At 30.6% G+C, this 17327-nt stretch overlaps 1 protein-coding gene across 1 annotated transcript in view; it reads left to right on the top strand.

Moving 5' to 3' along the window:
* The window catches only part of LOC128163634 (integrin alpha-9-like), a 56265-nt gene that overhangs the window by 13499 nt on the left and 25439 nt on the right, over positions 1–17327 (top strand). The window contains exons 2-6 of the mRNA XM_052827263.1: positions 7650–7780; positions 9090–9208; positions 12711–12920; positions 15038–15086; positions 16922–17011. Coding sequence (XP_052683223.1) covers positions 7650–7780; positions 9090–9208; positions 12711–12920; positions 15038–15086; positions 16922–17011 — 599 coding nt within the window. The remainder of the gene's footprint in view (positions 1–7649; positions 7781–9089; positions 9209–12710; positions 12921–15037; positions 15087–16921; positions 17012–17327) is intronic.

Genomic DNA, 17327 nt, shown 5'->3' with positions numbered 1-17327 from the left:
AATATTGGTGACATTTTCTTTGCAGTAATGTAAGAGAGAATAAATTAGAGTGCAAATATTAATCAAAAAAGATTTTAGATTTATTTGAGTGATTTACTATACTGACTTTTTAACGTTAAAATGAAAATTATGGGTTTCCTTGTGGGGGTGTAAATTTTTTATTAATGAAGATTTCCTATAACTAATGATTGTTATATCATTGTAATACTGTCATTAAGGAGGAATTAGGATGCAAACATTGATCCTAAAAGATTTAGGAATTTCATAAGTGATTAACTATACTGATTTTGTAACTTTGAAATGAAAATTATGGGTTTCCCCATGGGGTCTAACTTCATAATTAAAGGATTCTTTTTTTTAATAAATGGTGACATTTCCTTTGCAATAATGTAAGAAAGAATAAATTAGAGTGCAAATATTAATCAAAAAAGATTTTAGATTTATTTAAGTGAGTTATTATACTGACATTTTAACGTTAAAATGAAAATTATGGGTTTCCTTGTGGGGTGTAAATTTTTTATTAATGAAGATTTCCTATAACTAATGATTGTTATATCATTGTAACACTGTCATTAAGGAGGAATAAGGATGCAAACATTGATCCTAAAAGATTTAGGAGTTTCAGAACTGATTAACAATACTGATTTTGTAACTTTGAAATGAAAATTATGGGTTTCCTCATGGGGGTCAAACTTAATAATTATGGGATTTTTTCTTTAAAAAATGGTGACATTTTCTTTGCAATATTGTAAGAAAGAATAAATTAGAGTGCAAATATTAATCAAAAAAGATTTTCGATTTATTTGAGTGATTTACTATACTGACTTTTTAACGTTAAAATGAAAATTATGGGTTTCCTCGTGGGGGTGTAAATTTTTTATTAATGAAGATTTCCTATAACTAATGATTGTTTTATCATTGTAATACTGTCATTAAGGAGGAATAAGGATGCAAACATTGATCCTAAAAGATTTAGGAGTTCCATAACTGTTTAACTATACTGATTTTGTAACTTTGAAATGAAAATTATGGGTTTCCTCATGGGGGTCAAACTTAATAATTATGGGATTTTTTCTTTAAATAATGGTGACATTTCCTTTGCAATACTGTAAGAAAGAATAAATTAGAGTGCAAATGTTAATAAAAAAAGATTAAAGGTGAATTTGAGTGATTTACTATACTGACTTTTTAACGTTAAAATGAAAATTATGGGTTTCCACGTGGGGGTGTAAATATTTATTAATGAAGATTTCTTATAACTAATGATTGTTATATCATTGTAATACTGTCATTAAGGAGGAATAAGGATGCAAACATTGATCCTTAAAGATTTAGGAGTTTCATAACTGTTTAACTATACTGATTTTGTAACTTTGAAATGAAAATTATGGGTTTTCCTCATGGGGGTCAAACTTAATAATTATGGGATTTTTTCTTTAAATAATGGTGACATTTTCTTTGCAATATTGTAAGAAGGAATAGATTAGAGTGCAAATATTAATCAAAAAAGATTTTAGATTTATTTGAGTGATTTACTATACTGACTTTTTAACGTTAAAATGAAAATTATGGGTTTCCACGTGGGGGTGTAAATTTTTTATTAATGAAGATTTCCTATAACTAATGATTGTTATATCATTGTAATACTGTCATCAAGAGGGAATAAGGATGCAAACATTGATCCTAAAAGATTTAGGAGTTTCATAACTGTTTAACTATACTGATTTTGTAACTTTGAAATGAAAATTATGGGTTTCCTCATGGGGGTCAAACTTAATAATTATAGGATTTTTTCTTTAAATAATGGTGACATTTCCTTTGCAATACTTTAAGAAAGAATAAATTAGAGTGCAAATATTATCAAAAAAAAGATTTTAGATTTATTTGAGTGATTTACTATACTGAGTTTTTAACGTTAAAATAAAAATTAAGGGTTTACACGTGGGGGTGTAAATTTTTTATTAATGAAGATTTCTTATAACTAATGATTGTTATATCATTGTAATACTGTCATTAAGGAGGAATTAGGATGCAAACATTGATCCTAAAAGATTTAGGAGTTTCATAAGTGTTTAACTACACTGATTTTGTAACTTTGAAATGAAAATTATGGGTTTTCCTCATGGGGGTCAAACTTAATAATTATGGGATTTTTTCTTTAAATAATTGTGACATTTTCTTTGCAATATTGTAAGAAAGAATAAATTAGAGTGCAAATATTAATCAAAAAAGATTTTAGATTTATTAGAGTGATTTACTATACTGACTTTTTAACGTTAAAATGAAAATTATGGGTTTCCACGTGGGGGTGTAAATTTTTTATTAATGAAGATTTCCTATAACTAATGATTGTTATATCATTGTAATACTGTCATCAAGAGGGAATAAGGATGCAAACATTGATCCTAAAAGATTTAGGAGTTTCATAACTGTTTAATTATACTGATTTTGTAACTTTGAAATGAAAATTATGGGTTTCCTCATGGGGGTCAAACATCATAATTATAGGATTTTTTCTTGAAATAATGGTGACATTTCCTTTGCAATACTGTAAGAAAGAATAAATTAGAGTGCAAATATTATCAAAGAAAGATTTTAGATTTATTTGAGTGATTTACTATACTGACTTTTTAACGGTAAAATAAAAATTAAGGGTTTCAACATGGGGGTGTAAATTTTTTATTAATGAAGATTTCTTATAACTAATGATTGTTATATCATTGTAATACTGTCATTAAGGAGGAATAAGGATGCAAACATTGATCCTAAAAGATTTAGGAGTTTCATAACTGTTTAACTATTCTGATTTTGTAACTTTGAAATGAAAATTATGGGTTTCCTCATGGGGGTCAAACTTCATAATTAAAAGATTTTTTCTTTAATAAAAGGTGACATTTCCTTTGCAGTAATGTAAGAGAGAATAAAATAGAGTGAAAATGTTAATAAAAAAATAATAAAAGGTTTATTTGAGTGATTTACTATACTGACTTTTTAACGCTAAAATGAAAATTAAGGGTTTCAACGTGGGGGTGTAAATTTTTTATTAATGAAGATTTCCTATAACTAATGATTGTTATATCATTGTAATACTGTCATTAAGGAGGAATTAGGATGCAAACATTGATCCTAAAAGATTTAGGAGTTTCATAAGTGATTAACTATACTGATTTTGTAACTTTGAAATGAAAATTATGGGTTTCCTCATGGCGTCTAACTTAATATTTAAAGGATTTTTTTTTTTAATAAATGGTGACATTTCCTTTGCAATAATGTAAGAAAGAATAAAATTAGAGTGTTAATATTAATCAAAAAAGATTAAAGGTTTATTTAAGTGAGTAATTATACTGACATTTTAACGTTAAAATGAAAATTATGGGTTTCCTTGTGAGGGTGTAAATTTTTTATTAATGAAGATTTCCTATAACTAATGACTGTTATATTATTGTAATACTGTGATTAAGGAAGAATAAGGATGCAAACATTGATCCTAAAAGATTAAGGAGTATCATAACTGTTTAACTATACTGATTTTGTAACTTTGAAATGAAAATTATGGGTTTCCTCATGGGTGTCAAACATCATAATTATAGGATTTTTTTTAAATAATGGTGACATTTTCTTTGCAATAACGTAAGAAAGAATAAATTAGAGTGCAAATATTAATCAAAAAAGATTTTAGATTTATTTGAGTGATTTACTATACTGACTTTTTAACGTTAAAATGAAAATTATGGGTTTCCATGTGGGGGTGTAAATTTTTTATTAATGAAGATTTCCTATAACTAATGATTGTTATATCATTGTAATACTGTCATTAAGGAGGAATTAGGATGCAAACATTGATCCTAACAGATTTAGGAGTTTCATAAGTGTTTAACTACACTGATTTTATAACATTAAATGAAAGTTATGGGTGTACTCAGGAGAGTCAAACTTCATAATTTTAGGATTTTCCCCCGGAATGAATGTTGATATTTTCTTTGTTTTTTGTGCAGTGAATAAATAAACGAGGGTGTAAATATTAATCAAAAACATGTATGGAGTTTATACTAAGTGATTTACTATACTAATGCTTTATTGATAAGTTGAAAATTATGGATTTTCTAATAAGGATTTAAGCTTTTGATAAAAGAATTAGGGAAATATAAAGAAAAGGTACATACTATATAAACAATATGATAAACAATTTGCTGATTTCTTTTTGAATATTACAAAGTTACTCTACAATGAAAACCGCGAAAAATATATACTCAATTTTAAATGAAATGAAAGTGCATACTGTGCAGGGTGTAAATTTGAAAATAAGCAAATAAGTGTTTATTTTTTAATGATGGGGTGTTCTTTGTAAAGCATTAAGAGAGTATAATTAAAAGAATTTGCAGTTAAAGCCCTACTTTAGAAATATTGTGTATGCCCGTATTCTTTTGCTTTCGATTAATTCATATGGTCTAGATTTGTATTGATCAAAGTTAATGTTAATTTCGTTTAATTTCTTCTTTAAATACAAGTATTCAAAGAATACAACACAAAAATTGTACAATTAAATCCTTTAAATTGTTCAAGAAACTCTAAAGGAGACGTATTTTTTAATTGAGCTGCATGCAATTTGTTGAAAAGTTTAGAGGAAATTCTAACTGTTCGCGATTTTATTAAAATTTTAATGATCTACCAAAACTATAACAAAATGAGTGTTTAATTAAAACACAAACGTTAATAAAAACGCTCACTGTATGATTACTCGAAGCTTAGCCTTGTAAAAATCTAAAAGAAATACATCTCAACCAACAGATTTCAAGATCAGATTGAGCAAAAACATTTTTTCTTTACATACCAAAGGGATATATTGCTTTAACAGATATTCATGATAAACACAAGTAATAATACGTTTGAAAACCTATCAAAAGTGTCAACAGAATAATAAAACACATCATTTTTAACAAAAACACTTACATTTTCATTTCCTTCAACCCGACCTTGTTTTGAGAGGAAGTTGAATTCGCGCATGCGCGAATAAGATCCAGGGGAAAGTGTGTAACTACCCCATTTTGACACGGTAAGTGTGTAACAAAAATCATGTGTAAACCGGAAAGTCACACTAAGCTATGTTTTATATTTTCTGGGTAAAGCACGTCGAAAAATCCCGATTTACGGCGTTTTCAAACTCACTACACGGGTGCAAGTAGTGAGTTTTGAAAATGTAGTAAGTCGCACGTGTGTAACCTAGTACATGTAGTGAGTATCGGGATTATGCAAACGCACACACACACACACACACACACACACACACACACACACACACACACACACACACACACACACACACACGAGGTAAGAAAAAAAACCACACTGCAGAAAACACATTATAGTATCTGCACGTCGAGACCAAGGATAAATACATTTAAGATGATCTTCGTAAAAAATGTTTTTAAGAAATTAATTTTTCACCAATAAGCTTATTTTAATTTATGACTAATCAAATTATGACTTTAATGCACACTGACACACTGGTTCCCTGAATTGTTAACACAACGTATAATTTATAACAAGTCTGTATGCTAAAGATTTTCGGAACATCTTAATAGTTTCTAGGGCATCCGCCGGTCAGCTCACGAATGTTTACTATACCTTCCCAGTTTATGTTTAGACAAATGTCCGCATGTTTATGAATTTCTATTTTAAATCGAACCATGCACTCGGGAGGAAATTTATTAATAACAACATTTCTCATCGTTAGTTCAATGGGTATGGCATAGATACCACAGGGATTTGGTTATTAGGTAGTGAAGTTCCTAATTATTTGTTCAGTCCGAAAGAAAAAAAAGTAATTAACATGGTTATCATGGGTGCATTTCGGCCGGTGTATTGCAATTAATAAATTTACAGAAAACCCCCGTTTCATTCATGATAAAAAAAAAAGTGTATTCAATGTTCACTCAAAAAAAGTTAAAAAAAAAAAAAAAGTAAAAAAACCAAAACATTCGCCATCTTTGATTTAACGGGTGTCCTCGGTTCAAGTTATGTTTTAAACAGGTTATCAAAGATGACTGCACTTAGCGCCGGGTTTTGGGTCTTTTTCGGTTGCTTCTGATGCGTTTATTTCTTAACCTAATATCGCTTTTGTTTATTATATTACAGAGTCTTGTCAATTTCCAACATAAATTAAGATATTAAATAGTGATACAATAATCTCTTAATATGCATTAGAGATGGAGCTGACATTATAGGAATGGTACTAAAAAAGACTAACATGAATATCAATTCCATGTATTAAAAATAATGTGATGACTCTTTTACCATAACCCTTTCGAATTCTATTCTATATGGTACATGTACTGTAACTATACTATTTGCTATGGTTTCATCATTAAGATCACGCCCATGTAAGTACAGATGACTTTATATATCAATGCTTGACGACGTATTCGAAAAGATTGTCCAAGTTAATTAACACATAACATGCTACCTTGCACGTGACGTCATAGAATTTTGTATTCACAAAGTTACCAGGGGTAATAAATCACATGGTGAATTCAACCCTTGGTTACAACAGAAAAAGCGAAAGTAAGAAGAATCAGGGTTTTTTTTCTAATTCAAACTTTGAGTGCATGTTTTTTCTATAATTAATTTCCCTTTGATATAACTTTGATTACGCAAATATACAACTACTGTTAAACATAGAACAATAGACAAACATGTGCTTTGATACTTGACAATATTTATGTGTATGTATGACCTGAAAGTTGATAAATATGGATTGAAGGTAGAAGTCTCAAATTTGTGATCATAACACATGCCTCTACCTTTTTAAAACAACGTCGCATTTTACAACTTTGAAAAAGAACAGCACACAATTATAATGACATTCTACTTGTAGATTACATCTAAATAGCGGGTAGTAATCTCAATGTACAATGTATTCTTAATCTATCATTAAACGATATCGATTCAAATGCTTCTGCCTAGGAAAAAATATCCCAATCAAATAAATTCTCATCATACCTTTTATTTCCAGGTTAAAAAAAGTGATATTTGTTATATGATATATAATACAAATGTATTTTCATTGTTTTATCTAATCAAATAGATTATGAATCTGCAACAACTTTGACCTGTATTTGAATTATTTGAATAATTTAGTGATTTCTCGCGGAGTATGTAGAAGAAATTATTGTCTTTTTTTAATAAAATTGAGTTAATCCATTGCAGTCGGCTTCCTAAACGTTTGGATCTCTAATTTAATGTAACACGAGTTTTTTAATCAAATAGAGACCTAATATACATGTATTAAAGAAACAACAACAAGCAGAATCTCTCCTCTTGCAAGTATATGTACATATGATTACAAAGAAAAAATCCCTAATTTTTTAAATGCTCTTATTAAATGAGTTAAAAATCCCATGATTACTCTCAGTTCTTTGATTAATTTTAAGGGTTTTGGTCGGCGCTCTTATTAAATGAGTTAAAAATCCCATGACTACTCTCAGTTCTTTGATTAATTTTAAGGGTTTTGGTCGGCGCTCTTATTAAATGAGTTAAAAATCCCATGACTACTCTCAGTTCTTTGATTAATTTTAAGGGTTTTGGTCGGCGCTCTTATTAAATGAGTTAAAAATCCCATGACTACTCTCAGTTCTTTGATTAATTTTAAGGGTTTTGGTCGGCGCTCCCAAATCTGATGACATATTTCAACCCTGGGTAAGACGGCCTGGAGCGTTATTTAAATGTCGCCTTTCTTGGGGGAAAGACTCAGAGTGCGAAGAGGTCAATGTGGATAGCACAGGTACGTACATTTTGATGATTGGCTTCGCCCGATCACAGTTTTTTGCGGTGTTTGTTCATATCATGCATCTGGCAAATTTTACTACATGCGCACGCATTGCGCCTTGCGCTACTTTTTTTTTTTTTACTAAAGAATGACAACCTCATTTAAATCTGTTATTACATGTACATTTAGATTACTTATTTAATAACGTTACTCTTATCCGTTGCCTTGATTTAAAAACATTTATACAGTTACATACATACTAATTCAAATTGAGTTTTTCTACGCATATGCGTAAGAATATTGATCGGATGTACAATTCGCCTACTAAAAGTAAAGCTTAATCACGCCATGCTATTTCGGAAATCAACACAACAGTGCTTCGTGTATGTATAGTTTATTGCATTTAGCGTAATGCCTTTATACTACATTTACAGAGCTGATAATGATTTAATTTACATACCGATCTTTTAAAAGAATACTTGTTCTTCAATGAAACAAAAGTTAATAGCATTGTTATAAAAAATGTAAGCAAAACCTAGGCAAAATAAAAATAACATAGCCACGTAAAACCCCCTTGATACAACGCACGTTGAAAAAATTCGCACTTTTTCGATGATGGAGTTATGTATATCTAGGTAATAGACGTTTATAGTTGTATATTTTTAAAAACAGAAGCTGAAAAAAAAATACAATGGTAACTTTCTTCGTGGTATTTCTTTCAACATTCCCTCAATGGGGTTGGAGTTGTGGCCATTTTTAGACTGTACTAATCTTCTCAAGAAAAAGGAGTCATTATACATGTAAAGGTGATAATTAGTTAAAAAACCCAAACTTAAAAGCTGAAAAAATATATAAATAAAAAAAATTGTTAGATAATAACTTATACCTAAACTAATCATATCTGAAAATTTAGGATAAATACTGATAGGTAATTTGGTTACTACCCAGCCTCGTAAAAAAACTTCAAGAGAACAATGACGTATATCTCTGCTATTCTAGAACCAATCAACTTAAAATTCGGCATGAGTGTATCTCAGATATCACTTTTCTTAAAACTACATGCATATTGCTAATGTTATTAAGTAAATTGATTTATAAGGCTTTTGAAACGAGGTGGTAGTTTTTTTTATCAGTCTTTTGAGAGTTTGACCCCTTTCATTTTTTTATTGTTACATTGAAATTTATGTTAAAACGGGCTTGGCCCCTGTGTTCTTTCATATGGCATATTTGATTGTTTTCATATATATGCAGCCTAGATGGGTGCAACGGCACACTGTTATAATTATGTCATTTTCCTATTTTGCTATTTCTATTTTTATTTCAGGAAACACTGAAGAAACGAGGATTTTTCATCAGAGAAAAATCCGTTTTCATCCGGACAAATCAAATCAATGGCTGGGCGTTTCCTTAGATGTGGATCCTGAGGATCAGTCAAGTGTCCTCGTAAGTCGTCATCTGCATAGACAGTTAAGGGGCGTGGCATCAATTTAAAAAAGCGGATCGAGTAGGGGGAGAGTAACAAACTTATTCAAAATTTTAGCGAGCAAGAAAAAAAACTTTTCCTCTCTAAACTTCAATTTTAATCGTAAAACATAATTTTTTTTTTAAATTATAAATTTAAAAATCAAAGAAAGGGGCAGCTTCTTTAGCATTCAAATATATATATATGGGGGCAGCAACCCACCCCTTTTTTCCCCGCTACCGATGCTACGTATCTGCTTTTTGCCACATTGCTAAACGCGGAAAAGCGGATTGATTTTTTTCCCTTTGCAATTTCAACCCCAAGGTATCAAAGGATATCATGGGAGAAAGCCCAACATTGCCAACCATTACACTTTCAAACTATTTCATCGATGTATGGGTGGCTCTATATTTGGGCATCAAAACACAAAACGAAAACAGATATTAATGTCGTAAAACAAATGTCCTTTCTGACATATTTTATTTCTTTAAATAAAATCTGCAATATGACGTCGTCATATTGCAGATTTATTTAAAGAAATAAAGCATGTCAGAAAGGACACAAAGTTGCAAACCTCTAAACTACAAAGACTACTATGAGAGACTCATGTCCCCCCCCCACCCCCTCTCTCCCCCCCCCCAGCCCCCCCCCCCCCCCGCCCGGAAAAAAAAGATTCCGACCAGGGGGGCACTACATAAAAAATCTACGAATTGGTTAATACTTCACCTCATGGCAAAGTTTTTCCCAAAATAAAATTCAAGGCTAAATGTTTACTGCAACAAAATTATTCAAATCCCTATTGATCGGCGCTCCAAAATTAGTTTGTTTTTTTTTTTCTAGAAAAAAAAAGGTTCTTAAGGTAGGGAAATCATTTTTTAAATTTTGTTTTATTCCATTTAGAAATATGGTTGTTTTTATACTTGGTAATAAATGACACCACATTAAACGGGGACATTTTTTAGGAAAGAGATGGGGAAGAAAAGCAAAATGTATTTACAAAGCCTTTAAATAGTAATTATAGAATTTAAATTTTCACAGACATTTGGGCAATTGGTATTTTGAGAAGTTGACATAGGAGCAATAACATATTATATATATATATATATATATATATATATATATATATATATATATATATATATATATATATATATATATATATATATATATATATATATATATTATATTTGTATCCATTGCTCAGGTTTTGATGATTCAACTAAAAACATAAAAATACCCAAATTTTGAAATCTAAATTTGAAAAAGTCTCAAATTTTTTTTCAAATGTTTTGTGCTCCGAAGATAGTCCACAAAATTTAAAAAAAAACTTTACATTTTCATTAGTTTTTTCTTGTTTTTTGTTTTTATTTTTTGTTTTCTTTTATATAAAACAAAGTAATTTATTTATTTACATCGCATGTATAACTGTAATCTGTCATAGAATTCCTCAAAGATCGTTTTGTAAAGTGAATGGAAAATTGAAATTGAAAAAAAACCCGACTGAAATATGGCGAAATAGTACCACTCCCGTTGAAGTCACAGAGCGGTTGGAAATTTGAAAGCAAAGCAATTGAAAGCGAAGTTAGGGAATACTTAGGCATATTCAGAGGAAATCCTATCGCAAAAATCAGATTCAAGAGGATGGTGATTTTTTTCGGACATTATAGGCCTTGAGACATAGTATTCTAAATTCTTTTACCAAACAAAACTAACAGAGAGGCAGAAAGAGTTAAATTCGACCGTAAATGAACTAAACACGATATGACTGTGATGTAGCGTTTGCGATTATGATCAAGCTTTGTCATAAAAGTCAGAAATGAATTTTAACGGATTTTAACTACTTTGACAAATTGCTATTGTCAAATAACATAATTTATCTTACCTGAATCATGATCATTTATCCCCGCATATATATTGTAAAAAAAAAATGAATGAATAAAAGTTCTTATAACAAATTACAGATACTTTTCTTTCTTTAAGCCTATGTTATGTTTTCATTACGATATTAGGTGTTTTATAGTAAGTTGTTATAGTTTTAAGTATATAAAAGTAACCCATATTATACATATATGCACAACTTTGATCTCTTGACCTGACTTATGTTATGCAGGAAAAACAGCGGATTGTGCAGTGTTATATAAGGAGAATATATATATATATATATATATATATATATATATATATATATATATATATATATATATATATATATATATATATATATATATATATATATATCAGGCTTGGGGCGAATTACTTTGTAAAGTAATGCATAACATTACCATTACTTCATGAATTAGGGCATTAAATTACCATTACCATTACTTAAATTTTTGAAGTAATGCATTACATAACCATTACATGAGTAAAGTAATGCATTACCATTACTTTGTGAAAAGTATAACAAGCTTGCTTGTCAGAATTTTTTTTTTTGTCTATTCAGTTCAGAAAAAAACTTCATCAGTGCTCATGTACGCAATTATCTATCTTTTTTTTCCCCCTTAAATGCAGTAACATTTACAAGTGTTAGTATATTAAAGTTTTAGACACATTTTTGCTAATATTTTATCATGTCTCATCATACTTAACAACCCATTTCCATTCTCTGTGACTTTCCTCGCGACCACATCACACTTTCTTCAGACTTGACATAACCATATTGCTCATCAGTGAATAAGTTTAAGACACATTTTTGGCAAATTAACACGTTGAGATGTTTTGTCTCCAGTTAAAACCTCCCCCACACTTCCCTCGCGCCAACCTCGCACTTTCTTTGACACCCCCATAACAAGCTTGCTTGTCAGAACTTTTTTTTTTGTCAATTCATTTCAGAAAAAAAACTTCATCAGTGCTATGTACGCCATAATCTATCTTTCTTTTTTTCCTTTAATGGCCACATTTCCGTGATATATATCGCACTGCTCTTCCAAAAATAAAGCTAATATTTATAATCAAATTAGCATTTCCAAACGTCATCATTGATTTGCTTTGTCATTTTAAGGTCTCTCATGAACGTGATATTAACCTCACTACCATTCCACAAATAAAAGTAATCGGTAGAAGCTGTTTTCCTGTATCACCAATATCAAGAACCCAATGTTACGTAGAATGTAAGGTAGCTGGGTGGTACATGTAATTAACTATCCAGTTAATAAATGAATAATTAATAAACTAATTGATTAACCAAATACTCATCAGATCTGCTTTTAACTTTCAAATGAAGTATTTAAGGCCAACAAATTATTGACCACTAGATCTGCTTTTACCTTTTGAATATAACTATTTTTGCATTTAACTATCTATAAGCCCCCCCCCCCCCCCCAAAAAAAAAGGGAATCAAAAAGTAAATAGATTTCTCTGTCTCATACAAAACAATGATAAAGCACAAAAACACTTCACATCAATCTTCTAAAACTCACTTATACTTAACAAATGTATGTTTTATAATGCAAATTGGCAATTTTCGTGGTTTTTTTTTTAAAGATTTGCGCTCATCGATGGAAGGATAATTATCTAAACATCCATCTGAATGGAATATCTCACATGAATGGAATATGCTATCAGCTGAATTCAAGTTTATCACAGTCCGCCAGAAAAATTCCAGCATTGACAATTCGAGAAAGACTTGTCAACCGTCAACGTTACGCCGAGTTCTCAATGGGGGGTCTAGGAATGTCCGCCATGTTTTCAGGTGTAGGTAGTACCCATCATTAGAGGTGCACATGTATGTAGTGACCGTGCTTACTGGTGTATATAGCCATATTTATAGGTGCAGGTATATAAAGTAGGAATTTTTACAGGTGTATAAAGTAAGAATATTTACAGGTGTATAAAGTAAGAATGTTTACAGGTGTATAAAGTTGGAATGTTTACAAGTGTATAAAGTAGGAATGTTAACAAGTGTATAAAGTTGGAATGTTAACAGGTGTATAAAGTTGGAATGTTACAGGTGTATAAAGTAGGAATGTTACAGGTGTATAAAGTAGGAATGTTTACATGAATATAAAGTAGGTATGTTTGCAAGTGTATAAAGTAGGATTGTTTACAGGTGTATAAAGTTTGAATGTTTACAGGTGTATAAAGTAGGAACGTTTGCAAGTGTATAAAGTTGAAATGTTTCAAGTGTACATTTATGCATACATGTCCAAGACCAACTTTGTTGTTGATATCGACGATGTCGACGTCAAAATGACGATATTGACATCGATATCGAATTTTGAAAAATGCTAAACCAATTATGATGTCGAAATCGACGATATCGTACAAAACTTATCGATATCGACATACACCGATGAAGTTGCAATATCAATTTTATTGTCGATATCGACGATATCCTACACAAAATGACGATATCGACATCGATATCAACACTAATAAGTTTTAAGGCTTAATATTTATAGGCGATATTGTACACAAAATGATGATATCCTAAACAATAGCGATCTTAATAATTGTATTTAAACCAATATAACAATATTATTTAAAATGACAACATCAACCTCAATACTGACTCATATGAATTATTTTGAAATCAATTTAATAAATAACAATGAGAAGAACGTCTGAATGATGGGTTTTAAGGATTGTAAAATGATATAATTGTGATCGTCTAGATAGTCAAATTTAAAGATAAGCATGGTACAGTTTTCCAAAGTACTTGATAACAATCTGCACAAAAGCAAATTGCTTTTGTTGTGTACATATGTCAGTCGATATCGTAAGGATATCGTCGATATCGACGACATCGACGTTAAAATATGGTGAGTTGCAGTTGTGTTTATATGCAAATCGATATCAATACGATATCGTCGATATCGACATAAAATATGGACAACTTAAGTTGTAGACAGAGAGACAGAGAAAAATAGATATTGATACGGTATTGTCAATATTGACGTTAAATATGAAAAGATTGAGTTCTGTTCTTATGAAAATCGATATAGATACAATATCGTCGATATCGACGTTAAATATGGACAGCTGTAGTTGTGCAACTCGATATCGATTTGATATCGACGATATCGACATGAATATGAACAAATTCAGTTGAGGACAAAGAAAATCGATATTGATACGATATCGTTGATATCGACGATATCGACGTTAAATATGGACGTTAAATTTGGAGAGCTGTAATTGTGTACATATGCATTAAGTTCTATTATATTGAAATCAGTGAATCGATATCGATACAATATCTTCAATATCATAGATATCGATACTACATCGTGTCTTGGACATAACTCCATTTATGAAGATGTAATGTTTAATAGTGTATAAAGTGACCATGTTTATAGGTGATCATGTATGAAGATGCTATGTTTATAGGTGTATGTAGAAGCCATATTTAAAGGCGTATGCAGAAATCATATTTACATAGAAATATAATTACCATTTTTACAGGTGTTATATATGTTGTAGCCATGTATACAAGTTTATTAAGTAGCCATGTTTACACAAGGTTGAATAGCCATGTTTACACGGGTATGATTGTGCTATGTTTACAGTTAAATGCAGTAGCCATGTTTACGCCTGTGTACAGTTTCTAGGTGTATTAGTTTCCATATTTATAAGTGTATATAAAGTAGCAATGTTAACGGGTGTATATATATAAATGGTAATGTATGTTATGCACTCACAATCTTAAGGCATATGTGGAATTGTTAGCCAAATTATTTGTTTTCTAATCCTTATACAATGCTTTTTTCCAAAGAAGATTATATTGTAGTCCAAAATTGAAATAGCAACAACTGTCAAGCCAACTTAAATCATTGCGAATGGAAGTTACTACACCTTTATGTGTTTTGTAGGTATCCGGTTACATGCTTTTTGGAGCACCGGGCATGAACGATTGGTCAGGTGTGTATAATTCCAATTATAGTGAATGATGTTAAAGGAATTTACATACTTATGTTTTGTATATGTTATTCAAATTGAAATATAATAATATAAATATTTATGCTGTTGCAAATCTAGAACTTTTTTGCAAGATTTTTCAATCTTAATAGTGTTTGTTTTAAAGACAAAATAAAGTTTAACAAACATTGACCAAACAAGATGGGTGAATAAGGCGTGCAAAATGCCTAGATGATGGCAGATACAATATTGTGAAAATAAACTCTGAAAAGTTGTTTTAAAAAAGTTTTTAAATCAATGTATATTCAACCTAACATCAATTTGTAACCCTTAAATATTTTCAATACTTGAGATATGTTTATTTTAAGTGATGTATGCGTATCCAACCCTCCCAATAGTGACGTTTCATAGAACTTCAGTGCATTTCAATTTTTTTTAGAGTGGGTCTGGGTTCAATATTTTTGTTTTAGTCTACATTAGGTCTAATGGAAATCAAATCGATTTCACTCAACAAAACCGTGGACAGATGACCCTCTATGCTTTAAAAATATCAGTTTGTATCAGAAAACAAAAAATAAAATAAAACTACGCATGAACATTTTGTGTGCATGCAATATTTTTGAACATATTTTATGGAATGTAAAGATTATATAATACAACGTTATTCTGGTGAATTTTTAACTCGGGATCGGAGTTTTTAATTGCGTGGACCCTGAGGTCCACGCAGAAAATATATAAGCGAAGATAAACCGGATGCAATGGGGAAAATTCAGCCTGCGCATGAGCTAGCTTGGTTCCTGTGCGTAATGGGTAGCTCAGGGAACCAGGCTTACACGTTTATCTGAATCGGGATCGGAATTCCGTGCCATATGCACATATAAGTTCAAAGGCGCTGTAATTGTAAAGTTGTCGGTAAACAGTACAGAAACAAAGTATTCCTTTTAAAGAAATGATTGGCATGTGATATGAACTACATATGTACCAGTATTATGAAATAAGTTAATGTTATGCCGAAACTACAACATGTATCAAATAGCATAATTTGCAATATTTTGTTGTTTTCCGAATACACATGTAACTTAACGTAGTCGAGGCTAGAGAACTTCCCGATTAATTTTTTTAAGCATTTAATTATGTCACTATAAAAGTTTGAATCTCAAGAAAAATGCATCAAAATATGAAATTTTTAATTTACACAAAGCTGTCACTGCATAGTTAACAAAGTAGTGCGAATCGTAATGTGTGCGCAAATAGTAGAATTCACCGAATGCCTGATACTATACATGCAAACTTCATTCATAGATAGATCAAAATTATTTTAGAAGTATGAATCCTTAAAATTCTGAGATAAAAAGTCAGGGTTATACATACATGTATTAGTAATACAATGTTAAAAGCAGAGGGCTAGAGTCGGTGGAATCTCTGATAATCTACAGGCTTTCACGTTTTCGTTGGAAACACATGCAAATGGTCCACGTATTGTAGTCCTTTTTTTAAGGACAGCAACTTGTTTTACTTATATAACTGAAGAACGTTGCCCCTACATTTACACCTACGACTATATGAACCAAAATGTTATACAGCGTTACGAAAGCTGGGAGGTCAACAAATTGTCCATTAGATCTACCATAATTTAAAAAAATAATAATTTAAACTTTCAAACAAACATAAAGAAACTGTATATTTATGCGTTTTTAGTGTTTAACTATACGCTTAATACCGGGTATATGGAAGTGGTTTCCTTCTTAAGGAGATTTATAAAATCTAAATCGAAATGATCACGACCATCCAGCTTCCTTAAAGTTTATCGTGGATTTTTTTTTCTCTTTATTTATCAGGAGGCGTGGTAATTGAAAGAGATGGAACAAACACAAACGATATCCACTACATCGAACCTCCCAGGTCCAGCTATCAAGATTTTCAAATAGGTAAATGAATGCATCAAGTTCTTACCCTTATACTTTTGAAGAAGAAAATACATGTGCAGATCCTCTAGAAGAGGTAGCCAGAAAGAGACTGTATCAACCCCTCTCTCCCTTTGGAATGTTATTAGGGCTTTGAATTAATTCAGCTTTGCTTTAGATTTATACAGTACTATGACCAACTCTTAACCTGAAAAAGCAGCTTTATTAATCAGCGAATTAGTCAAATAAGGGGGGGGGGGGGGGTAAGTTCAATATAGAGACTATATAAGACATAACACTAAAATCTTATTGAATTGAGATTCTCTTTAAAAGTTTAACA

The sequence above is a fragment of the Crassostrea angulata genome, chromosome 9 (genome assembly GCF_025612915.1).
Source record: "Crassostrea angulata isolate pt1a10 chromosome 9, ASM2561291v2, whole genome shotgun sequence".
NCBI lineage: Eukaryota > Metazoa > Mollusca > Bivalvia > Ostreida > Ostreidae > Magallana > Magallana angulata.
The sequence above is the reverse complement of the archived record's forward strand: the minus strand, read 5'-3'. Positions and strand labels throughout refer to the sequence as shown.